The following is a 25,156-nucleotide window of genomic DNA, read 5'->3' as shown; positions in this document are numbered from 1 at the left end:
CAGTATTTTCTAGGACCCGTGGCTGTAAATGCATTGCAGGGCCGTCAGCAGATCTCCCGGGCAGGAGACAAGTGTAAGTGGTGACAGAGGGGCAGGGGCTGGTCAGGCCTTGGCCAGTGAGGCTCCCACTCCTGGTGGGGGGGTCTGGGTCAGCCCGGGAACCGCTGCAGGGCCGACGTGGCGAGCTCTGTGCGGAGGCCGGTGCCAGCCGAGTGGAGGTAATGAGGTGTGACCTCATCACTCGCAGAGGAGAGGCGGCAGAATTCGAGGAACGAAGTGGAAAGGTGCCAGGGTTTGATGACTTTTTGGATGCGGAGGGGAGATGGGCGGTCAGCGGTGCTTTCCAGGATACGGGTAGGAGAGGCGCCGGTTTGCCTGGGGCTCGTTGACATGAAGGGGAGTTGTGGGCAGCTGGGTGGTAGGTCTGGAGCCCGGGAGGGTGGTGCAGGCTGTAGACGGGCAGGCCCCTTCAGCCCACACATGGTCCTGCAGGTGGAGGCAGCAGGCGTGGAAGGAGGGGAGCAGAGACTGAGCGTGACGCCCAGAGGATGCACAGCGCTCCATGGTGAACAGACAGACCCCGGCGTGGAGGGCCCCAGTCTCCCGAGCTCAGTCTGCTGTGGGGATCCGCCTTGCACCCGCTCCGAGCTTAGAGCTGGCAGATTTCTCCTGGGACACCCCACCCGGGAGATGGGATGCAGCGCGTTCAGAATTCCCTGCAGAGCAGGGGTTAAGCCCCGTGGGGCAGTAGTGTCTCTGGGCACCTACTTTGGATGCCGGTGCAGCAGGGAGGTTCTCTGGGGGCAGACAGCATGAACAGGGTCCCGCTGCCCTGCATCAGGGTGGGGTTACTGGGCGGTAGGACACCCACAGTCAGTGGGGTGGCAGGGGGCCGGGCTGGGGGAGGACCTGGAAGCCAGGTCCTGGCTGCAGGAGGGGCTGGACAGCTGTGAACCCGTCTTGGTGACCCCACAGCTTTTTTGTCTCCTGACCTACCTGGCTCAAGACAGTGTCCAGTGAGGGAGAGGCTGATTGGCTAGAAGAAGGCTGTGTGCCTGTGAGGGACCAGTGATTCCTGGGAACAGGAACACAACTGGGCTGCTGCTCCAGGAAGGGAGACTGGACGCTGGGCAGTCCCCCAAACCTTGGTGCCTGGTCCTTGCACCTTTCTGAGGACGTGTGTGCCAGCATGAGTCTGTGCTCGGAATACACCACCCCGATCTCAGATGTGTAAGAGAAACCTGATTCCCTTCCATTTTTTGAAAGCCCCACTGTATTAAAAAGTGAAGGAGACCACACAGGTACATTTTAAGTGTGTGCATGAAATAAAAGACGTCTTATACCAAGGCGCAGACACGCTGTCAAGTCCATAGCCCCCACCAGGCAAGGGTCCCAGAGATAGGACCGCAGGCCTCCCTCTCCAGATCTCGCCCTCTCTGTGTACCTGTGTGCACAGCCTCACAGGTGTCACATCCTACGTGTGTTTCTGATGTATATTGGAGGTTAGGTCTCCATCTGGCCTCCCTTAGGCCCTGGACAGGTCATTGTGTGCGTGAGTGACGGCCTCTGGACCTGCCCATGCTTGTCACAGCTGAGCCCGGGGAAGCATTTCAGGACCAACACCTGCTGGCGCAGGGAGGGCCGGGCTGTGCCTCCTAGTCACCGCACGCACCCAGGCGCCTGCCCACCTTGCCTGCTGGCCGGCCCCAGCCACCCTCCTGGGTCTCCTCTCGCTAATAAACCACTTAATCCTGCAATGTATTTCCTCCGACGGGCCAGCCCATCGATCGGGACTCTCGGGGACTTGATTACAGTGCTCTCTAACAAAGTCAAGAGCAAATTTCCACGAGAGGTTTGTAGTTACGTAATTATGGGGCTTGGTGTGTATGTGCCAAGGCGCAGAATTGTGTGGGGCAGGGATGTCAAGGGAAAAGGTCAGAAAATTAAATGAGGAAGAAAGAAGGTGAGCATTAGCGAGAGAGGCCGGGCAGGGGCTCCCAGCAGCCTGGAGGAGGGTGCGAAAGGGGAGTTGTAAAAACGAGCCATTTCACGCTTAATTACAATTTCCCATAAGGTGCTTAGAGAGTGATGATGTGCATTGAACTTGGACAATTAATGTAATTAAATATTCATGGTGCCTGCGGCCCATTTCCTGCCTGGGGATCTTTGGAAGCAGAAGTGATTCTTCTTGGAGGTGATTTCAAGAGCAGCCTGGGAAGGGGGGCTCCCGGGGGCTGGGCCTGAGGGCTGCTCCCCTGAGCCCCACATTGGGGCAGGACCTCTCAGAAGAGCTTTTTCGGGCCGCAGCCAGAGGCCCAGGCGGGGCTGGGTATCACTCACCTGTGGGGAAAGAAACAGGGGGCTGGTGTTTGTGACCAGTTCCCATACTTTGCTCAGTTCCAGGCCATTTCAGTCTGACTCGGGCTGTCACCCTCTTTCCCCGATTCTCTGATGGAGGGCCTTAAGGCCCCCTCATGTTCCCTGAGCCCCAGCTGTTCATGTGCATTGAGCATGTCCTCTGTGAGCCCTTGCTGAGGTCATTATGCCTATTTTTCAGATGGGGAAACGGGCCCAGAGAGGGAGTGGCTTGGCCGTGTCAGTCACTGCGGGGCTGCAGGCCGCCGGCTCACTTTTTCTTTCTTTTTTTTTTTTTTTTCTTCAGAACCTGACCATCCCACAGGCTCCCCAGGCAGATAGGGGGGCTCCTGGGAGCTGGGCATGCCAGGCGTGGAGCCGAGGTGGCAGACTGACCTGGGACCCCAGCTTTGGCTGGTAGCACAGGGCTCACATTATTTTTAATTTGCCTTCTGATACCTAAGGACCCGAGACTTCACATGCAAATCCAGATTCCTGATTTCTTTACACTCAACGCCCAGTAACGTGGACCTTCCTCCTCCCAGCCACCGCCTTCCAGCATTCCACCCCTCCCTGCCCCGTGGCCTGAGGCTGCACTCCCACGTGGCTTCTCTTGGGGGAAATATTTCTCAGTTAAAACTGAAAAAAACAAAAGATAAGCCAAGAGGGCCTGTGTTTCCAGGGAAAAATGGGAGAGCATATTTCTTTCTGGAGATGCAGGCTGTTTCTCTGTGTTTGATACGTAAGCAAGGTGTGTCTGGGTCAAAGAGGGGAGGCATCGTGCCACGCTCAGCTTGGCCACCTGCGGTCCCTGCCGGCACCAAATCCTTGGCTGGCTGGCACAGTGGGGACCCTCAGGACTGGGTTGAGGGGGCCCAGTGAGTGTCGCGTTGGCATGACGCATGGCCCGAGGCTTGGGCCAGCAGCGGTGTCTTCTCCGATGGCTCCTGCAGGCTGTCAGGAAGTGCCGGGAGCCATGGCAACGGCTCTCCCAGGAGAAGGGGGTAGGTCAGTAGCCGCAGCAGACCCGCTGCAAGGCCAGGCCAAGCCCTCTGAACATGCAGCCTCCACCCACCCCTAGCCTCCCGGCTGCCCCCTGCTCCACCCCTGTAAAAGATGGCCAGGAAAGGAGCAGACGGACCTCCCCTCAAGGTGCTGCTCACGGCTGCTCCTGCCAGGGAAATGCCGGCAGCGACTGCTTCCACGCCGGCAGCCCCGCGGGCCCTCCCAGCCTCGGTCTGCTCAGAAGTAGCCTTAGGGTAACAGTCATTTTTCATGTATCCAACAGGTGGTTTGGGCCCTGGTTTATTGATTTGTTTGTGCCAAGTTCCTTGTGAGTGTCTGGGGACCTGGAGAGGGGTCAAAGGGGGCCTCAGTCTTCCAGGAATTCCCCATAGTGTGTGCATGTGTGTGTGTGAGAATGCGAGTGTGGGTGAGTGGTGAGCTTGTGAGAGTGAGTGTGCATGCGTGTGTGCTTGTGCGCACACGCATGAATGTGTGTGTGTTGGGGAACAAGTCAGAGCAAGTCGGCAAGTCTGTGATGGTCACATGGCCCCGGGATGCTGCATGGAGGTTATCCTGCAGATAAGACAGGCCTGGCAGATGGTCGGGACTGAAATACTGGAGGAGTGAATGAACCAATGAATGAATGAATGAAAACGTAGGTTTTGGGGACCAGGGAAGGATCCACCAACTCAGTCTGGGGGAGGGCCTGGGGAGGGGCAGGCAGTCAGGAACTTCCCCAACAGGAGGAGAGGCGGGGCTGTACCTAGAAGGAGGAGCAGGCTTGGCTGGGCAGACGGGTAGCTGGTCAGAGAGGGTGTTTCTGCCCCAGTGAGCAAGCTTCAGGGATGGGAGAAGCCCCGAGTGGAGGCAGGCAGGTGGGCCAGGGTGGGGTCGTGCGAGGCCTTCCTGCCCTACTTGGCGCTGCAGGAGATGGGACCCGGGACCCGCAGGCCCCAGCAGCCCTCTTGGTGTCCGTGTGCTGGGGTGGCTGGGTGGGGTGGCGGCACACGCCGTCGTGACAGTGGCCCCGCTGCCCTGCACAGAGAGGCAGGAGCACCGTGGTCCAGGGTCTGACTTGCACAGACACTGGCTGGGTCGTACCTGCTGTTAAACCAGTAAAGGAAACCCCAAACCTTAGAACATGATGACTCTGAGGTTCTCTGCCCGCCCAGCCACCGGCCTATCCTCTGGAGCCCTTGTCCAGGGCAGCCAGGGGCCTGGTGAGCTGGCCCCGCGCCATCGTCTCTGCAGGAAGCGCAGCCCTCGGGCGGCCGTGGGCCCTGGCTTGGAGGGCATCCCCTACGCCCTCCCCACGGTCTGTTAGGAAAGGCCCATGTGAGGCTGCGTCACGGATTAAATTTACAGGCTTCAGCACTTGCTCTCATTTCTCATTTCCTCCCCTCTCTGGTTGGGGCTGATCAAATTAAGCCCCGTCAACCCCGTGGTCTGACAGGAGGCTTGGTGCGGGGTGGGGAGCACGGAGAGTGTGTCTCCGTGGCAGCCCCAGGTCCCCACGGAGGAGGGGTCCCCTGCCTTCCTCCTCAGTGACTGTAGCCTCTGAAGGCAGGAAGCATCATGGGAGAGGGGCATGTGGGCTTCTCAGTCCCATGGGCGGGCCTCCCTGAATGTCAGTCAGGAGGCCTCAGCCCCAGGGCTGCCCCATTGCCCTCCTGGCCCCGGGGGGCGAGGGCAGTCCCCCGGACTCCACTCTTTAGCAGGCCCTGGACATGCCCAGTGTGGGATCTTCGGAATCTTTCTGTCCACTATCCTGCTCGGGCCACAGGAAGGTTTTAAAGCAAAAGGACCTCACGCACGTGCACGTCCCAAGCAGGCACTGACCGCAGAGTCCATGCAAAGGGCACACCTGTCCCCAGAGCTGTGCCAGGCACTGCTGAGCGCGGCGACCCTGAATCTGGGCCCTCAGCGTCTCTCTCCTACTGTCCAGTGCCCACTCCTGCTTAGACCATCTCAGCAGCTCAGAGCAAGATACCAACAAGGCAAAGAGCGAGGCGGGCAGGGTGCTGAGCAGCTGAGGATGCTTTCTGCTGCCATGGAAACACTGTCCTGCTCCTCCCAGTCCTTGTTAGAGCCCCACAGCTCAGGGCTGGAAGGGGACGCGGTGAGGCGGAGTGTGTGTCCTTGTGCCGCAGGGTCACGGCGGTTTGGCTCTGGGGCAAGGCCCCCGGCTTGGCGTGTGACCCCCTCCTTTCAGCAGCCTCTTGTCCACCAACCCCAGGGCGGCTGGCTCGGAGCGGTGCTGTCCGAGCTCGGGTGCAGTGGGATGAGCTGGATTTCCGGAGTCAGACACCTTACCTGCTGCTCTGATCCCATGGGCCAGAGCGTGACGTGGGCCTGTCCCTCCATCTGCACAAGAGGGATTCCATCCCTGCTCCACAGGGCCACTGGGAGAATAAACAAGGGATGTCCGTAAAGTCTCGATGTCCCTGGTGTCATCTCATCATCAACAGTAGGGGCCATTTCCCATCATGCTGCTTATGACGGTGCCTGGGAACTCTCCCTCCTAGGAAGGTGGCTTGATGCTGCCATGTGGCCCATCCTGCAGTGCCACCTTGAGTCCCAGTGTCAGCCAGGGGAGCCACTTGTCCTGGCCCCAGCACCCCTGTGTGCTGGGTTCCAGGTGGGGCCAGGAGGGGTACAGCAGGGGACAGAGGAGCGGAGGACAGTCCAGGCCCAGGCCAAGGGAGGGGGTGTGGACAGGCTGCTGAGAGTCCGTGCAACAGTGAGCCTTGAGCAGGGCTGGGCAGCGTCCCACACCTGCTGCCTGTGCTGGCACCAGGCCCCTCTCAAAGCACCAGGACCACCACCCTGCAGAGTCCTTGCCCACCCTGCATGACTCGGGGCTTCATATTGGAGAAGATGAAGGGATCAATGGGAGAAGCAAGTGGGCAGTTGGAGAGAAATGCACCCTGTGGAACTTGGATTTGGAGGCTCCAAAGACCGAGGAGCTGGTTCCTGGTGGAGGCGTGAGCTGGGGCCGTGACAGAGGGTTGGGGTGTGGGGTTGTGAGGGCAGGTTCAGAGACCCTTAGGATGAGGGTGGAGCGACTTTGTGGGTGGGGAGAAGCAGGCCCTGCTCCTGGTGCGGGCCTGGGTGGGTGCGGCTGCCATGAACCGAGGCGGGCAGTGCTGTGGGGTGGGGGTTGGAGAAGGCATTTAGTCCTGGAATTCTGAGCGTGGGGTGCCTGAGGGCCTTCTGGGTAGCGATGCCTCGGAGGCTGCTGGATGTCCAAATCTAGGACTCCGGAGCGTGGGCTTTCTCTGCCGGTGACGCCTTTGTACAAGCTGTGCCCGGGCGGAAGCCGCGAGGACCAGGGCCCCTCGACGTCGCCCGTCAGCACCCCACCTGCCAAGCCTCCCACTTCCTCTACATTCAAAACGAAATCCCAGGGAATCCTCCCTTCTGCTGGGACCTGTGGGTGTCTGTGTTTTGTTCTGAAGTTCACAGTAAATATTTTCATTAAACGATCTGCCAGTCTCTCCATTGTATCCCGCCATCTGGCTGCTGCGGGCTGGTGAGCGGCTGTGCAGAGGTAACTTGGGGCCAGTTCCCCTTCTCCCCACTGACCGCCAGCAGACAGGCCGTTTTTAGGGACCTGCCCTGCCTTGGCTGTGTGCAGGAGCTCGCCAGGGGAGGACTTGCAGCCCCAGTTCCCAGGTGCCTAGTGGCTGAAGGAGCCCTCGTGCATCCCTGGACCTGGGTGGGCTTCCAAAGCCAGCTGGATGGCGGTTCGAGGGAGCAGGGAGGGTGCAGCGGAACCCAGGCCATTCTGCTGGTGCCAGAGTGCAGAGCGGGGCAGGGGTGTTAGTGGCCCTCCGTGTGAGGGCTGTGGACGGCAGGCCCCGGGCTCTGCTGCAAAGAGCTTCTGGGCATTCAGCAGGGCCCCACTGGTTTGGGCTGAACCTCAGTGGCCTCAGCACTCCTGCAGGTACCCTTACTTCTCAAGGACACATACCTGTGGGCGCCCAGCCCCTTCTCTTGGCCGCATACCTTAAATCCGCAGTGGGCTGTCTCTCTCCCTGCCCTGTCTGCACTGGAGTTCCTCCGAAACTAGGAGACGCAGCAGAGCAGCCCCGCGTGATGCTAAGTCTTAGGGCGCTCTGGCTACAAGACCAAGAGACGGTGTCTAGCCTCGACCAGTGCATGTGATCGTGTGTGAGTGTGTGTTTGTGTGTGTGGCGGGGGCATGTTAGGACTCTTGTGGTTTCAAGGCAGAATCCAAATGAACTGACTCAAAGAGCTGGAGTCGGGGGGTATATCAGCTTCGCGTGCGGCTGAAATCAGGCCCTAATGGATGTCTGTCACCTGTTCCCTCCATCTCTCAGCCCTGCTTCTCCTGAGAGGAGGAGGTGCCCACAGCCCCTGCCTGGGCCATGTGGGTGCACTGGGAGCTGGGGGTTCGGTGTGGGGCGGGGAGGTTCACCAGGCGACAATCAAGGAGCGTCACCCAGAGAAGGGGTGGGCTGCCCCGCAGCATAGCTCCAGGTGGCTCCGTTCGCCTCCTGGGGGCAGGGGGTGCTGGGCAGTCTGGGTGTTTCCTGTCCACCACTGAGGAGCATTGCCCCCCCCATCCCTGGGAGGGCATGCCCTGGGGGCAGTCTCTTTCCCTTTCTCAAGACCCACCACCATTTCCGCCCAGAGGTCTGTAAGGGTAAGCAGACCTGGGACTCCAGACAACGTTCGCATCTTGCAGCTCTGGTCTCTGAGATTCGGTGCAGCTGTTACAGATGTGGCCCTGATGGACGAGTGCTGAGGGGCTGGCCGGGCCCCAGGAGCCCCTCCCCACTCCTCCCCTCCACCTCGAGTCATAAAAATGACACTGGATGAGCTGCGTCTGCTGGAGTTGCCAAAATTAATTCCGGTTCGGTAATAAAGTTATAAAGGGCTGGGATGAAATAATCCTAATGAGCTTCTTTTAATAAAGCTCACCAGTGGGGCTCTGTGCTGATGGCCCCCAAGGGGCTGAGCCTCTTTCTGCTTTTCAGAGCCTCCAAAGAGCCTGCCAGCTTCCAAACAGGGCTTTTGCCGTGTCCTCATTATGCTGCTACATAAACATATTTTATCTTAATGATCATCTTTAGGGGAATTTGCAGTCACGGAGGGCTTGTTTCTTGGTCGTTGATAAATGGAAAGGATGACTTTGCTCCAGATGACCTGCCCGGGACGGTGGTGCCAGCGTGCTCCTCCAGGCTGCTGGTGTGCAGGACTCTGGGCCTGGCACGCCGGCCCTGCAGGGGCCTGCGCGCGTTACAGAGGGAGAGCTGGGCTGGCCGTCTGGCCCTGGTCTAGTTCCATGGGTGTCACTCTCCCCTTAACAACATGGCATTTCCTGCTGTGCAGGGCGGTTGTAGAGATTCAAGATTCAGGGGCTTCTGAGCACTAGGGAGGGGAGAGCATTCCTTCGCATCCCCATGCTTGACAAGTTGGGCAGTAACAGAGCCCTGGGCGAGCACACCCATCCCCCCATGTGCTCGCCAGCAAAGGCCAGGGGTGTGGAAACTGCTCAGGGCAATGGGCAGTCGTAGGGGGACCCGGAAAGCACCAGCCTTGGAGTTCACAGCCTGCCTGACACTGAGATCATAAAAAAGCATTTAGCTGAATTTTCTTCTAGCACTTTTATGACTTCATTTTCATCGTCCTCAGTGCAGGGTCAGGATTTGATCTTTTCTTCCTCTATCTAACCAGTTGTCCCAACATCATTTAAGAAAAGAAACCATTTATCTCCACAAATTATTCTCTCTCCTTTGCCCCTGCAGTGAGCAACCGTTCTCAGAACAAAAGGATCAAAGGGTATCCTTTTGTTAGTGTGTATTTTTGCAAAATCAGGGTTGCTCCTTGACTGTGTGTGCTACATTGCATCTCATTCTGTTTCTTACTTTTTTGCCCCCAGCACTCTAAGATCAGCCTGTTTATGTGGGTGTCAGACTTCATACCTCTGCGTGGCACTGTGTGGGGTCTCACCTGCCGATGACACCCAGGTTGCCTCCTAACTCCCCCCGGCCTACCCAAGCAACGCTGCCGTGAACAGGTCTCGGCTGCCTCCTGAGGGACCTGTGCGAGCTTGTCAGTCTGCATGCCTCATCCCGGGGAGGGGGCCGTCTGACGCAGAGCTGTCACCCTGGGGTCACCCTTCACCATCCTCCAGGGGAGTCCCTCCTCCCTCGTGTTGCGTCTCCTGCTTCCTGTATCTCTAACCTTCCACTTTCGAGGTTGCCTCTTTTGTTTTGAAGGAGCATATCCTTCAGTAGCTTCAAAAGGGTGCCGGACAGGTAAAACTTTAGAGAACTTACTTGTCTGCAAGTGTCTTTCATACTTGATGGAGAGCTAGTCTGGGTATAGACATTGTGAAGGCTTTGCTCCACTGTTTACCTGCTTCTCATGCTGGTTTGGGGAAGTCTGAAACCATTCTGCCTCCAGTCCTTCGCGACCTCTTCTGTAGCTGCTTCCCCCAGCCCCCTCCCACTCTCTGTGATAGCATGTGGACTCCTCCTTGGGTTCTGAAATTTCACGGTGCTGTACCATGCCGCTGGCCTGTTTCACCTTCCGCGTCGGGTGCTGGCTGGGCCCTGTTGGTCGGGGAGCAACTTTCAGTTGTAGGAAATTTTCTTGAATTGTTTCAAGAAACATTAATTCTTTCCTCCCTGCGTTCTCTTTTCTCTCTTTATGGAGCCTCTGTTGTATGGATGGTATACCTCTGGTCTGGCCCTCTAACTTTCTTATCTTTTTTTCTTGATGGTTCAAGTCTCTTGGTCTTACTGTTTTACTTTTTGGGAGATTTCTCAACTTTATCTTCCCAGTCCTTCCACTTCGTTTATTATTTCTGCTGAAATGTTTTTTTTTTAATTGAAGAATTGTTGATTTACAACGTTGTGTTAGTTTCTGGTGTACAGCATAGTGATTCAGTTATGCATATGTATATATATTCTTTTTCATTATAGGTTATTGCTGGATATTGACTATAGTTCCCTGTGCTCTACAGTAGGACATTGTTGTTTATCTGTTTTATACACAGTAGTTTGTATTTGCTAGTCCCAAACTCCTAATTTATCTCCCTCCACCCCACGCATAAGGTTGGGCAACAAAAGAAGTGGCTGGGTCTCGATGCTGGTTGTCAGGGGCGTCATGGCAGTGATGCTGCCTTCTGGTCTTTGATCAGATTCCCTAGAGAAGCCTCCTCCAGGCTCCTGCCTGGGGGTAAGGACCTGACCACCAGCATTCTAGGAGCATGAATTGTGGAAGCGGGCTGGTGTCGCGGCATTCATTTCATCCTCCTATTTTTTAGCGTGGTACCCATGCTCGCAACTACACCTGGTGCCTGCAACCCAGAGACCTTCTTTTCCACCTTTTCAAGAGAGAATGAGTGTCCGGACCAGTGCAGTGTTAGTTATTGGGCTGTTGCTGGGGCACAGGGAGTGGGGAGAGGGTTTGGCATTAGTCGTCAACGAGTCCTAGTTATTCAATCTACCCTTCGCCCCACTTCCAGGAGTACCAGAGGCTTCTGTGCTGCAGACTGGAAGAGTCGTGGCCATCTGCTCAACATGCTAAGTCCATGGCCATATCATCTGCTTTCCAGCCTCCAACAGTTCTGTTACTTTTTCCTCTCCTGTTGCCTTGTCCTGTAGGCTCTTCAAAAAAACACATCTCTCTACTAAAGTTGTAATGGGGTTCCAAAGAGGCGCACAATTGGATGTATGTGTTCAATGCACCTTTTTACCCAGAGGCCCGCTGTGTGCTTGGATCTGCGTTAGGACTTTGTATTCAGTTCCACGGACCTGTTTCTCACGACACTGGTACCATTACGTTCTAACTAATGTTATCTTGCAGTGCGTTCTGTGAGCTTGAAGGGTAAGTTACCTCCTCATTATTGTCCTTCTTAAATACTTTTCCTGGCTGGTCTCTCATACATAGTCTTCCAGTTGAATTTTGTAATTATTCTGTTGGATTTTAACAATTTTTTGATGGAGACTGTGTTAAAATTATGGGTTACTCTGGAGAAGAATCAGCTTGCAATCCAGGAGAGTGTCGTCGTGTCTCCGTTTACTGAGGAATTTTGTTTTGTGGGAGGGCTTACGCTGTATTGATTTACTCCTTGTGTGGTCTGCATACATTCATTATTTTTGTCTCTTCCTAGACATTTTGTGGAGTTTGTTCCTGTGGTTGAATAGCCGTGTTTTCTCATTCTGTTTCCTGGCCAGTCACTGTTATGTACAAGAAAGGCACTGACCTTCGTGTACTGATTCTGTGTAAGATGAGAATTAACTATTCCTTGTCAGTTTGGTAAAACTCTTCTGTAAAACCTTCTGGGCTCTTCTTTAACTACTTTCTTCATTTCTTCTAAGGTTTACTCAGGTTTTCTACTTGAGCTGACCATTGGAATTGATACTCTCTTCTTGGTCTGGGCAATTAGAACAGCATATCTCATGGCTGGTGCTCAGGGTTTCAGGGCTTGCCTTCGTGTTTGCTCTGGTTTTGCTCTGGCTTTGCTCTGTGCTAGCGGCCGTGGACACGGTTTTTAAGTTTTCTTTTTGTCCGAATGTACAGTCAGATTTGGAATTTGTTCCACGTGTGCTTGAACAAGACTCATCTTTCTGGTTGTTAGGCTTAAACATTAGGTGGTTTCAGTCCTTCAAATGGTAGCCGACAGCCCTACCTAATGTTTTATCTACTTTGTGTGTTGTTTTCTGGAATAAAGGCATTGAAATGCACAAAGAACTGTGGCTCTGTCTGTTTCTCCTTGTATCAGGTTGAAGCTCTGTTAGGTGAGTCGAGCTTCGGGACTTTCGCAACTTCTCAGTGAATTGTTTGTCAGTTTGCCCCTTTAACGTCTTGGATTATATTTTATCTCATAAATGTCATTACTCCTGGTTTCTTTTTGTTGGCGATTAACATGGCACCTCTGTCTTCGCCCCATTTGTTTTAACTCCTCCTGGGTCATTTGGTTTTGGTTACGCCTTGTGTTAGTAATTTACAGCAGGATTTTGTGCCAGCTCCTGCTCCTCTGCCAGTCACCTCACTTTTGCTCTGGCTTCCCGCCCCACCGCACCCCGTCAAGCCTGGGCTGGCCAGCCCTGCTGAACCTGCGTCTCCTTCCAGCCCAGCTTCCGGCTCCCACGGGGACCCCCTGCCTCCCCACTGTTGGCCCTGAGTGCCTCCCATTGCATCCCTGTGCTGGCTCCTGTCCCTCACAGCCCTGCGGTTACCGGTGAGGCATGGGGGAAACCGAGGCACCCGAGACCCTGGGCCCCTGCCTTCCGGGGAGGGGCCTCTACCCAGGGAGGAGAAGACAGTTAATGCCCCAGCAAATCACGTATGAGATCTGAGCTGCAAATGGTGGTGTGTTCATGAAAGAAGAAAGGAAGATGCTGTCAGGGAGATACTGAGGGAAGGAAGAACCTATTTTAATTTATCATGAAATAAGGCAAGTTCCCCTGAGGAGGGGACATTTCGGCTGACACCTGATGGATGACAGGGAGTAGGTCCAGTGAGGAATGAAGGGAAGATCATTCCGTGGAAAGCGGACAGCGGTCTTCCCCGCCACTGAGCGGTGGCTTCTCACGGCTCTGTGTCCCTCCTCCCACTTGCAGGCGTGTAGCTGGGGGAGGCAGATGGGGTCCAAACACATCCAGTCTGGCACAGGAGGCAGTGCAGGAGGCAGTGGGGCCCTGGCACCAAGGGCTGCGGGTCCCCTTCCCTCTAGACCTCTGGGGAGCTCCTGCTGGTCCTGGTGGGAGGGGCTACATTTGGGCAGGAGCAGCAGCAGGAGGAAGGGCATCCCAGGAGAGGCCAGTGCAGCAAAGCCTGGGCGTGGGATTCGCACAGGGAAAGCAAGCACCCAGGCGCCCCTGAACCTCCAGAGCAGGTGGCACCTGCCGCATCATGCTCCCAAGGGGTTTGCAGACTCCAGACCCCGGGGTTTCTCTTCTCCAGATAAACCTGCTTGGTTCTACCAGTTTCACTTTCCCCACACCATCCCGTGCTGCCGGTGAAGTACACGGGCCACTCTCGGGGCATGTTAACAACTTTGGATCCCATGACTTGGGCTGGGTCCCTGCCCCTCTGTGTTGTGACTTGTCTGAGTCCCTTAACCTTTCTGGTCCTGGGGTTCCTTGATGCTAAAATGGGGACAATAATGAGGGTGGTGAGGGCCCCTGAGGGGCCCTGTCCTCCCTTGATCTGCACTTTGACCTTGGATTTGGGGGCATCTCTGTAGGGGCTGGGCCTTAATGTCCAAGCCATCCCCCCACAATGACCGTGGTCGAGATAATGATAAGAATCATTACGCTTGTGGTGAAATTAACATTTCTGCTGCATTCTTAGAAAACATTACTGCTTTTAATGGACCTACAACATACAACGTAGTTAAAACCTGTGCTTGCTTGGCAGAAGCAGCTGCAAGACGTCCCCCAGCCAGCTCTGGCCTGATGGCAGCCCTGAAGCCCCCCACAGAGAATGTCAGGAGGGGTCACTGCGTGCGGACTTCTTGGGTTAGGGTGGGGAGCATACTCTGATGCCTTAAGGGGCCAAATGGGCAGCGAGGGTGGCAGGCCAGGTGGCCGGGGGAGTGAGTCCCCCTGTGTCCTGTCTCCAGGCATGGCTGTCTCTCCACAGTTCAGGATAAACTCCCCCACCCCCACCCTCTGCAGTGACTCCTTTCTTAATTTCTCAGAGAATCTGGCTATTCTAGATTTTAACATGACATCTCCCAATTTGGAAATACAGTCGGGCAAATAAGGTACGTTTTAAACACCACGTGGCCCTAACAGGCAACCCCGTGGTCTGGCTTTGCCCAGGGACCACTTGTCAGCGACCCCTGGCTTGATGGGGGCAGAGGGTGAGATCCAGCCTCTTCCCTGGGAAGAGATTTTTTTTTATGGAAATGACCATCTTTCTGCTTCCCAAGGTGGCTCTGAAGGTGAGCTGTCCCTGCTTGTTGGAAATGCAAAGAAATAAATGTGTAAAAATAGAGCAGCAATTCCTCAAACCCCCTGTCAGGTTTAAGTAGCCAACGTCCCCTCTGGGAGCAGCAAGGATAGCCCTGAGTCACCTCCAGGCAGCGCTGCAGGGCTCTGCCCCCCGCCCCCCGCCGTGCCCGTCCCAGGAGCAGCGCTGGGCAGTGGCTGCCGTGGGCACGTGTGCCTGGGCGGGGCGGGGTGGGGCCCTGGCAGGTGGCACGGGGATCCCAGGAGGCACAGGAGTGCAAGGAGCCGCTCAGCCCTGGCCTCAGCGTACTCCTTGTTTCTGTGAAGTCCTTCGTCTGCTGCTCCTTCAGCTCCACCCTTCCTTCTCAGTCTCTGTCCGTGGCCAGGTTGCGGGTTTGTGCCTCAGACCTGACAGAGAGCAGGTGTAAAGGAGAGAGTTTCTGGCTGACAGTCAGCCACATCGGGGCCCTTCCTGTCTGTAAAATGGGGACAGTCATGCATATCAAAGAGGCCCCGTGGTCAGCACTGGACCCTGGTGGCAGGGCACCTCAGCTGCCTGTGGGTTACCCTGCTGTTCTCAGAAGCCGTGCTGTGTCTTCAGGGTCTGTCGCATGCCACTGTGACATGCCTGGAGGAGGCAGCAGACAAGAGCCTAAGGGACAAGCAAGAAGGACTGTTCTGCAAGGGCCCCACCCTCAGCCGCAGGCCTGCAGGGTTGGTGATGGCATGATAACCTAAGTTCTAGGTCCTTCCTAAGGCGGGAGGCTCTGAGACACACCCCCTCCCCCCACCAGGAAGGCCAAGGAGGAGCAGGACCCCGGGGTCAAGGACCTGTCACAGACACAGAGACTAGTGTGGGGGTGGGGGTGGGGTAGGCTTTGGCACTGGGGCATTTTGGGCAGTGTGGTCTGGGCCTGCCAGTGATGCTGACAGTCAGCCTGCTCAGCTCGGCTGCAACCCTGAGAGGTGGGGGCAGGGTCTCTGGTCCAGGGTGGGCTCCAGGACCAGTGGGAAGGCAGAAGGGACTTGAGGCAGAAGCTGCAGCTGTACAGACAGTGTGATGACATCTTGGGGTCCTGAGCAGGATGGAGCTCCATCCCCGGCCCCTTAGCCGAGGCCCCTCAGACCCATGCCCCCCAGATGGACTGCCCACTCTGAGCAAGGTGTCCAGCCTGTGGGGACCAGAGGGAGCCCTTGCCAGACAGACGGCGGTGGAGGATCTGTCATGAGAGAGGCTCGTCCTGGTCCCTGCATGGTTAGGTCCAGCAGCTTCTCATCTCCTCGGCACTTGGCACCAGGGGCGGGCACAGGTAAACCAGGGGAGTGCCCGTGTCGGGGTCCCAGCCCAGAATCTGAGTGGACAGACCTGGAACACAGACAGGGGGCCTGGCTTTAGCCAGGGACTGAGCAGGAAGTTCTAAAGGGATCTGTCTGAAAAGACGCAGTGAAAAACATGTCACCTGGGCTGGGCTTCAGTTTCCCCAGTTACAACTGGGGTGGCAACACCTGGGAGCCTGCCCTTTGGCACTGGGTGGCCCTTTGGAAAGTGCAAGCGTGTGAGAGGGTGGAAAGGGTGCTCTGCCGGCCCAGCTGCCGGCCTCTCTGTTCATCACTGGGTGCCGGACCTGGCCTCTGTGCGGGCCGCGCTGCAGGTTTGCATGCTGCTGGGTCTGAGTTGACTCGGCACGTCACTGCTGCCCTCTCTGAACCTCAGTTTGCTCTTCTGTGAAGTGGGGACAGGAGTGCCCTTGGCAAGGTGATAGCCAGGCTGGCACCCGGCAGGCTGCGTCTGAATAGCGTTTTGTCCTGCTGCTACGTCCCAGGTGAGCCCGGGCTGCTGCAGCAGACTGTGTCCTCTCTCCTTGCAGGGGTCTCCCCGGGCAGCCTGGACACCCTCAGCCACGCCCTGGGTGTCCTGGAGGAGCACGTCAACAACTCCAGGCGGAGGGTGCGCAGGCACGCTGCCGACGACGACTACAACATCGAGGTCCTGCTGGGGGTGGACGACTCCGTGGTCCAGTTCCACGGGAAGGAGCACGTGCAGAAGTACCTGCTCACCCTCATGAACATCGTGAGTGGGGGCGGGGCACGGGGGCGGGGCCGGGAGGCCGGGGCGCGGCGGGGCCGGGGCACACACGCTTGCCACTGTTTCCTGGTGGAGCTGGGAGTGAGCGATGTGGCCACAGGGAGGCTCTCCGGGTCCACAGCTGAGAAAAGGTGACCCTCCCATTGACCTCGCTGAACCTCAGTTTTCTCATCTGCAGATCTGGGTAATTCTGACTTGGCACCGCTATTTGCAGGCTAAGGCGGTTTTTCACAAGCTCCAGTCATTTTGTACCAGTTCTCTTGAGTTTTGGCCGTACCTACCTGCACATTTTCCTATACATCAGCTGACTTGTTTTTAAAACTTAACAGTATTCACAAAGGCAACCTCCCTTTATTGTAAAGTTAACCTGGAAGTGACATATAAAGCGATGTTATCCTAGCTGGAGAGTCCTGCCTTCTGCCGGCTGCACTGCGGCCGCGCCGCTCAGACGGGAGATGAGTGTGTGTCAGGGCAGGGGACAGACGGACTGACTCCCCTGGAGGCTTCTCCTTGAGGTAGTCAGAGGAAGTGCAGACTGAAGAGAGCGTCCCCTCCTCCCTGTGAGGCTTGGCTCCTTAATGGGGTGACTTGTGCCACCTACGCCTGCTAGGGTACCACGAGGCACGTGTCCCCTGTCTACCTTAATCCTGGGAGATTAAGTGGGGGCCCTGCCCCTCGTTCCAGCCCCCCCCCCAGGAGGTGCAGGATGCTGACTTTGCACAGAGTGCAGTCCCCTCGGCCCTGGGCCGTGTGGAGGTCCTCCCTCCCCCTGCCTGGTGCTTCGGGTCAGCCCTGCTGGGAAGATAATCAGAATGGCAACCGCGACACGCTGTGGGCGAGCGTTGTGGGAGGGGTGGATCTGCAGCAGGAAGCCCGGGCTGGCAGGGGCTGGAGGTGGGCAGGGAAGCCCAGGCGGTGGGGAGTTGTAAAGCAGCAGGGCTGTGCGCCGCAGCCTGTCAGTGAACCGGGTCCTGCAGAGGCCCGGGTGGGGGCGAGCAGTGAGAGGGCAGGACATGTGCTCAGTTCTGCTTCTTGGTTCATGGTGAGCCTCTGGGAACTCAGTCGGCCCCTAGGCAAGACCCTCCACCAGGGCCCTAGTGAAGAGATAGGTCAGGAGCCAGAGGGAGACTGTGAGCCGGCTGGTCACTGGACCGGACCGGGAGGCCCCTGCCTGCCTCTCTGGAATGCAGCCATCTCGTCCACAAGGCAGGGCCAAGTCTGTTACATGTTCAGAGCTTACTTTGTTTGGCAGAGTGTTGTCACCCTTAATCGCACCTTATTTTTGAAAAGTACCTTTAATGTAATGTAATCGTAGTAATAACGTTGATACCATGACGGCCGCACAGGCTGAGCTGTTAACACATGGCCCCGTGTGCCAGGCCCGTGCTGGTCACTTATCCTGTGTCATCTCAGGGAATCTTCACACCAACTCTACAAAACTGGTAGATAGAAAATCTCGTCTGCCTTCAGAATATGTGCTTTCCCCCCAAGCGTTATGCTGCCCTCCAAACCAGTGGACAGAAGGGCAGGGCGTGGAATTAGGGTCCTGAGTCCTGGCAAAGGAAAACCGCTTGTTCCCTCTGCTGACGCCACTGCCTCCAACGCTAACTGCCCGGAGTCCGAGGGGAGGGGCGCGGGGCTCCCGTGGCTCTCTGGACGCCCCTCTACCCCAGCACCAGCCTGGAAGCTCTCCAACTTCACCCTTTAGGGTTTTCATGGAGATTTTATGACACGGGCACGATTGACAGAATCACTGGCCGTGGGTGACTGAACTCAGTCTCCAGCTCCACTCCGCTCCCTGAAGGTTGGAGGTGGGGCTGGAAGTTCCAGCTCTCTAAATCATAAAGCTGATTCCTCTGGCGACCAGCGCCTGTTCTGATGGGCCCACTGAGGGTCCCCTCATCAGCACAGGCTCAGGTGTGGTTGAAAGGGGCCCCTTATGAATAACCAAAGATGCTTCTCCCACCCTATCACTCAGGAAATTATGAGAGTTTCAGGAGGTTTGTGCCAGGAGCCGGGGGCAGAGAACAGACATATATTTCTTACTGTGGCACATGTGGGTTAACCCTGGCCCCCCGTTATCAGGTATGTCACTGGGAGTGGATTTTCCTGAGGCTGGTGGGGAAATCTGCCTCCTCCCTGGTGTGGAGGGTCCCTTTGTCGTACACACCTTGTGCCCATGAGCTGGTAGGACTAGAACTTTCTAGAAGGTCTGGAACTTTCTCTAGAAGATCTAGAACGTTCTCTTGGTTTTGCCAGTTAATTTCAGTTTATTCATTTGCACCCCTGTGATCCAACTGTACCTCAATTTTGGATAATGGGATGGTTTGGTTAGTTTCTTGAAAAGCATGAGAAATATACAAATTATTAAACTGAAACAAATTTTATCATAACCAAAAAAAGATTTTAGGAGAGGAATTGGAGGAGCTGAGAAAGACTAGTTGGGCCTTTTTTCCCCTGTTGGGATTTAGCAACTGGTGCTTGTCCCAGGCACGGTGGTTGGTCCTGCAGAGCAGAGGGCCTGGGGTACAGTCCTGAGCTCAGGGAGATGGGGCAAGAGGGCTAGGGGAGTGATGTCTGTACCCCTAGTCTGAGCCCCACCTCCCACCTCGAGAGCACGGTGTGGTTGAGGGAGATGAGGGGCCCTGCTTGGATCCTGTGTTGCCCTGACAATACCCTCTAAGGCTCCGTGTCCTCATTCAGGGCGTGTGCATGCTCTGGGGAGAGTCCCCGGGGATGACCTGAGGCACGTGAGCCCTTTGGTGGTCTTGGGCAGGGGGCAGATTGAGGAAGTGGAACTGTTGGAGAAAGGGTGACCTTCATTAGCGGTGCTGTCCAACAGAACTTTCTGCAGCGCTGGCAATGCCTGATCTGCCCTGCTCGATACAGCAGCCACTAGCCACCCTGATCCTTGCGCACTTGAGTGTGGCTGGGGTCATTAAAGTTCAGTTACTTTCCAGTAGAGCTTTTTGTTTTAATTTTTAAAATTTTAACTGTGGTGAAGTGTATATAAAACTGACCATCTGCAGTATTTATAAGTGAGCAGTTCAGTGGTACCAAGTACACACGCATTACTGTGCAGCCATCACCACCATCTCCAGAACTTTCTTCATCTTGCAAAACTGACACTGTACATGTTAAACGGTCATTCCCTCTTCCCTTCCTCTCCCCAACCCTTGGGAACAACCATTCTGTTTTTCTGTCTCTGTGACTGTGACCGTTCTAAGTACCTCCTCTAAGTGAAATCACACAGTATTCGTCTTTTTATGACTTTCACTCAGCATCATGTCCTCAGGGTTCTTCCGTGTTGTGACAGGTGTCAGAATCTCCTTTCTTGTTAAGGCTGAGTGATACTCCACCGTGCGTGTACACGGCACTGTCCTTGCCTGTTGATCTCCTCGTGAACACTTGGGTTGCTTCCACTTTGTGGTTATGGAGAATGTTGCTGCTGAACATGGGTGTGCAAATGTCTCTTTCACGACCCCGCCCTCAGTTCTTTCGTGCATAAACCCGGAAGTGGGATTGCAGCATCATGATGTAATTCTATGTCTAACTTTTTGAGGAACCACCATACTGTTTCCTGTAGTCGCTCTGCCATTTTTCGTTCCCTCCAACAGTGCGAAGAGGTTCGAGTTTCTCCACAGCCTCCCCAGCACTGCTTGTTTTTGGAAGTAGCCATCTTGACAGGTAATGTGAATCTGATTGATTTGCATTTGGTCCCCGGTCCCCGGTGTGGCTAGTGGACTACCACGTTGCACAGCGCAGTTCTGGACGCTTTGTGCGCAAGCGGGCCGCCTGCTGGGCCCTTTCCCTGAACGTGGCCGGCGCGTGGCAGCCCTGGGTGTGGGGCCTTGGGACCCGGAAGGTGCCGGCTCACCCGGGGCTGCAGCCAGAGCCCCCAGGTGGCCCTGCAAGGCCTGGCCCGCACGTCTCCCTCTGCTTGTAAGCGCACAGCTGGCTGTGGGCTTCCCGGCACTTGGAGCCAAAGCTGCAACGTGGAAGACAGATGTGGCGGCAGCCGGCCCGGACTGTGCTCCAAGTGAGGCATTTGGTCAGCGGTGAGGACAGCCAGGGCCGGGGCAGGAGCACTCCCAAGCCTGGGCAGACTATCTGTCCCATGAGGAAGGTCACAGAGGCCCTGGAAGGAGGGACTGGTGGGGGCCCCTAAGGCAAGGCCCCGGGAATGTGAGCCCTGAGGGGCAGCAGAGGCCCAAGCAGGCTGGGTGTGGATGTGGGCCTGCCCCAGCCCCGGCCGCTCTGAGCCGCCTGGTCTCCCTCGTTGTCCGGGCCCTTCCGCTCGCAGGACTCCCTTTGGGGTCTCCTCGTGGCAGAGCCTGGGCTGGGATGTGGGTCCTCGTGTGACATAGACACTTCCAGTTCATCATGCTCCCCTCCCTTCCAGATCCCAGCCTCCTTAACACTGAATTTGGGGCTAGTTTTGTCTCATGGCCCGCGTGGAAGGAAATGACCCTGGTTGCCTCTTGGCCAAGGCAGTCAGGTCCCGGGGTGTCCCTCCCTCTCTCTTTCCCTGCCGCAGGGACCTTGGAAGCCACATGTCTCGGGAGGGGCACCTACAAAATGGGGCAGGGCCACCCAGCCTGCATAAGCCTGTGACGTGTGCCAGGAAACACGCACCGGCCTTTACTGCGTTAAGCTGCTGGGATGCGGCAGTGAGCCTCAGTTAGCTGCACAGAGCCGTCTCATTCTGACAGACCCACGCGGCTCCCGTCCACGTGCTGTGGTCAGCAGATGTCTGCTGGGCGTCTCTTATATCTCAGAAGTGGACAGGGGCTGATGAGGGGAGTTGGAGGTAGAGGTCCAGTCAGGACTTGATGTGACTCTGAGGCAGTAGGAAATTGGGAGAGGGGCCACTTCCTTCCAGCGTTCGTGGGCAAGACACCTTATGCCTTTTTTTTCGTAGGAAGGTGGGAGTTAATCCATCCCTCTTTCCATCTCAGGCTCTCCGGAGAGTGAGAAGGGCTGGAACTGTTCGCTGAGCATTTCGAGAGAGCCACTTGGGCATGGAAAGGGTCTCATGGTGCTCAGAACCCGTCACCAGCCCGTTAAAGCCCCTCACCTCCTGCCAGGTCCAGTTTCCTCCTTTTCCTCCTCAAATCTAAAAAAGTAACGTTCACTGTTTATTACAATATGGGAGAGGGAGGGTAGAGCTCAGTGGTAGAGTGTGTGCCTAGCAAGCACGCCGTCCTGGGTTCAGTCCCCAGCACCTCCAATAAAAAATAAATAAAACCTAATTACCCCCCAAAAAAGTATACAGCGCTGCATGTCAGTTATATCTCAGTAAAGCTGAAAGAAAAAAAAATTTTAAATATGCTCTATTCAACACAGATGATATATCATTTACAACAGAAAGTTAGAATATATTCACATAAGGATGCAAATGTTTTCTCCCACCAGTTATTGCCTACTGCCTCATTTTAATGATGGCATAACATTGCACCACGTGACTATAGCATAATTTTATGTAACTGATTATTTATATGACATAGACACATAATAAAATTTATTTCCCTGTTAGAGGTCAGATCGGCCACTAACTGTAATGAATACCATTGTTGCTAAATCTATTGCTTATCCTTTACTATTTCCTTAAATTGAGTCCCTAAAAGTACGATCGCCCGTCAGGCTTTCTACGCCAGAATGTTCTGTTGTGGTTTCACCTCTTCCTGTTCCACTGAGCAGATGCCCACCCCTCACCTCTTCACGCCACCAGGTCCTTCTCAGCTGTGGCCGTTTGATAGCAACCGCAAGGCTAGACTTATCGTTGTAAGTTGTCTGTATTTGACGGAAATGAGGTTCCATTTAAAAATATATGTGCCTTTTCAAACAGTGGTCCTCTTATATTTTATGATTGGCTTATCCACATCCTTTATTCTACTGAGATCTTTTAGTTTCTTCTGTGCTAATTTGAAGAACCGTTCTATTAAAGTCAGTTGACTTCTCATCTGACGTACGTGTGGGCAGTATTGCCCCCAGTTCTGGTGTTTGCCGTATGTTTTGTTTTGTTTGGCCGGGGTTGTTGAGGGCTTACATTTTTGTGTGTAGTCATATCCTGAGATCTTTTCCTCTCTGGTGCTTCCCTTGGGGGCCGTCTTTGGCATTTCGTGCCCTCTCCGGAAGTTCATCTTCTGGCGTTTTGCTCGGGTCGCCCCCAGCAGTGACTCCCACGGCCCGGTCAGCAGCGTGGTTTCCCAGCTCTCACCCACCACCTGACCATTCCCGCTGCACATTCAGCAGCAGCAGCCCCACACCCACGATGTCTCCTGGGAACAAAATTCCCGGGGCCCCACGCAAGCTGAAAATGTGGTTCTCTTGTTCCAAGAGCAGGATAAAGTGTCATAAAAGGTACCTACACCAAAGCCTTTTCCTTTCTTCCACAGTCTCTCAACCTGTCAAGATTTTAAATTTTCTATTTATTGTCACTCACAGTGAAGAAGAACTAAGCTTTTTCATTATAATCATGAATTTTCCCATTCATCTTCATATTTCACAAAGCCGGTTTTCAATGCAGATATTAGAACATTTAACTTGCACGAGGGAATCCCTGGAATTGAACAGATTTGTACTTTGTGGCTCATGCCCAAAGGATGCCACGGGCTAGCCAGAAGTTCCAAGCACCAGCCAGACTCAGGAAGGTTGGGAGGAGGAAGAGAGGACCCCCAGGAATGGAGCCACTAGGAAGCGTTCCCTCAGGGTCCTGGCCCTGGGCAATGCGGGGTGTGCCCACTGAGGCCTGACAGCTGCCTGTCCCCCCACAGCCACCTCTGGAAGAAGGCAGGGCATGGTGCTCCAGGCCAGGGGGCCTGGGGATGTCCAGCCAGGCATCTCCCCTTCCCCTGGGGCCACTGCCCCAACCCCGGCCGTGCCCCTCCCCAAGATGCCCCAGGGCACGTGTGTCCACCCTGACTCTCCCTGCAACTGCATGCAAGCCCCTGCAGGGGACAGAGGGTGGCAGTGGTCGCAGAGTGGAGATTAGGCAGCCAGAAGCCTGTCCCGGGGAGGTAAGGCCATGCATGAGGCAAGGGTTCACTGTCCCATCGGAGTTCACTTATAAAACACAAACTCAAGGGTGAAATGATGACGAATTTCAGGATGGTCACCGCGGAGTCTTGAGCCCCAAGTGCGGAGCCCTTCTGTGCACCGGCCCTGGTCACTCACCCCTGAGCCCAGGGGCCTGAGCCCTGCCCTGAGCCCCGCAGCCCGGCCCGCCATCGCTGCTCCCGGCTGTGGCCTGGCTTCCTGCCACAGGGCCCCGTTCTCACGGCCAGCCCCAGCCTCCGCCCCTCCAGAGCCCAGCTCGGACCTACCCCCCTTCTCGGCCTGCTGCCCGGAGGAAGAGAGCTGGGCCTTCTGAGCACTGGGGCCAGGCCGTGCGCCGAGGCCTCGTCCTCTGGGGTCCTCTGCACTAATTTTTAGCTCTCACACGCCGTGGCTGCTGCCAGACCCAGGATGAGGCCCTGTCTCCTCGGCCCAGGGGCCCTTAGCCTTGCCAGGGAGGCTGGGGAGCCTTATCCATGCGTTTGTGTGTGTGTGTGGGGCTCTCATTCCCACCGCTGAGACAGCCTGGAGGAAGGGGCTGGGAGGGCAGGGCTGGGAGCGCAGACAGATGTGCGGCCTGTGCAGCCAGCCGGGCTCCTCCAGGCCCCATGCCCCGCACACGGCTGGCCCTGCCTGGGGCCCCTGCTTCCATGTGCCTCTCCACAGCTCCCTCGGCCGCCGTCCCGCCCCTGCCCCTCTCAGCTCTGGCTCAGCCCCAAGGTTGAGGAGTGCCCCTTTGCGCAGGGAACCGCTTGTCTGTCTGACCCTCCGCCCCTGGAAACATGCTCCCCGCTGTGTCTGGCACTCCCAGGCTGGGATGCGGTCGACGCTCCTGAACACGCCTGCCACTGACTCTGGCGCTTAGGGAATCAGCGCATTTTCACCGACTTACTCCACTAGCTTCCCTGAGCTTGTCCGGGAGCCACGCGGGGACGCAGCCACCGTGTGCGTGGCCCCGCCAGATGCCTTGTCAGGTGTGGACGGAGGCTCCTCTCTGGGCCCAGGTGAACGGGAGGCCAAGGATGAATGCCTGAGGGGAAGACTTGAGAGTCATTATTTTTATTTACTTATTTTTAATTGAAGCCATCAGTTACAATGTGTCAATTTCTGGTGTACAGCATTACGTCCCAGTCCTGCATATGTATACATACATTGGTTTTCACTGAGAGCCATTATTAAAGTAATATGTTTACCTATGCTTTTTAAAAAGCAAAACCTATTAGTGCCAAGATTTCAAGAAGTATAAAACTTGGGCCCAAGCCCAGTGCTTCCTACGGGGCTGGTAGCATTTAACGGAAGCACTGATTTCCATCCTCCTCTTCCCAGAGAAACCAAAGGCCTTGGTGTTTGCTTTGCATCTCAGCTCCTGGAGACGTGGAGCTGCTCGACTGAGCTGCTGGTCCACTTGCGCTCCTTGTAGGTGGGAGGCAGACCGGTGTGCCGGGTGACGGCCAGTCCAGGAAGATGGCTCCTGGGAACGCATCCTCGCAGGGCGTCAGAGGTCACCAGGGCCATGGGACACATGTGAGGTATCTCCCCCCGAAGTGCCACTTGTTTTGAATGGCAAGCATTTTAAAACATGAATTTTATGTGAAAGTAAACTTGGACATGTTAATGGGTAAAACGAAATTCACATGATTTTTTCGAGATAAACTGGAGATGCTAAAGCAGGGTTGGCAAGGGCCGAATTCAGCCCATCATCTGTTTTTGTAAATAA

At 55.7% G+C, this 25,156-nt stretch overlaps 1 protein-coding gene across 1 annotated transcript in view; it reads left to right on the top strand.

Moving 5' to 3' along the window:
* Positions 1 to 25,156, top strand: part of ADAMTS2 (ADAM metallopeptidase with thrombospondin type 1 motif 2) — a 205,767-nt gene that overhangs the window by 104,001 nt on the left and 76,610 nt on the right. The window contains exon 4 of the mRNA XM_031437967.2: positions 16,166 to 16,368. Coding sequence (XP_031293827.2) covers positions 16,166 to 16,368 — 203 coding nt within the window. The remainder of the gene's footprint in view (positions 1 to 16,165; positions 16,369 to 25,156) is intronic.

Source organism: Camelus dromedarius, chromosome 27 (genome assembly GCF_036321535.1).
Source record: "Camelus dromedarius isolate mCamDro1 chromosome 27, mCamDro1.pat, whole genome shotgun sequence".
Classification (NCBI taxonomy): domain Eukaryota; kingdom Metazoa; phylum Chordata; class Mammalia; order Artiodactyla; family Camelidae; genus Camelus; species Camelus dromedarius.
Note: the sequence above shows the minus strand (reverse complement) of the source record. Positions and strands in the feature narration are given on the sequence as shown.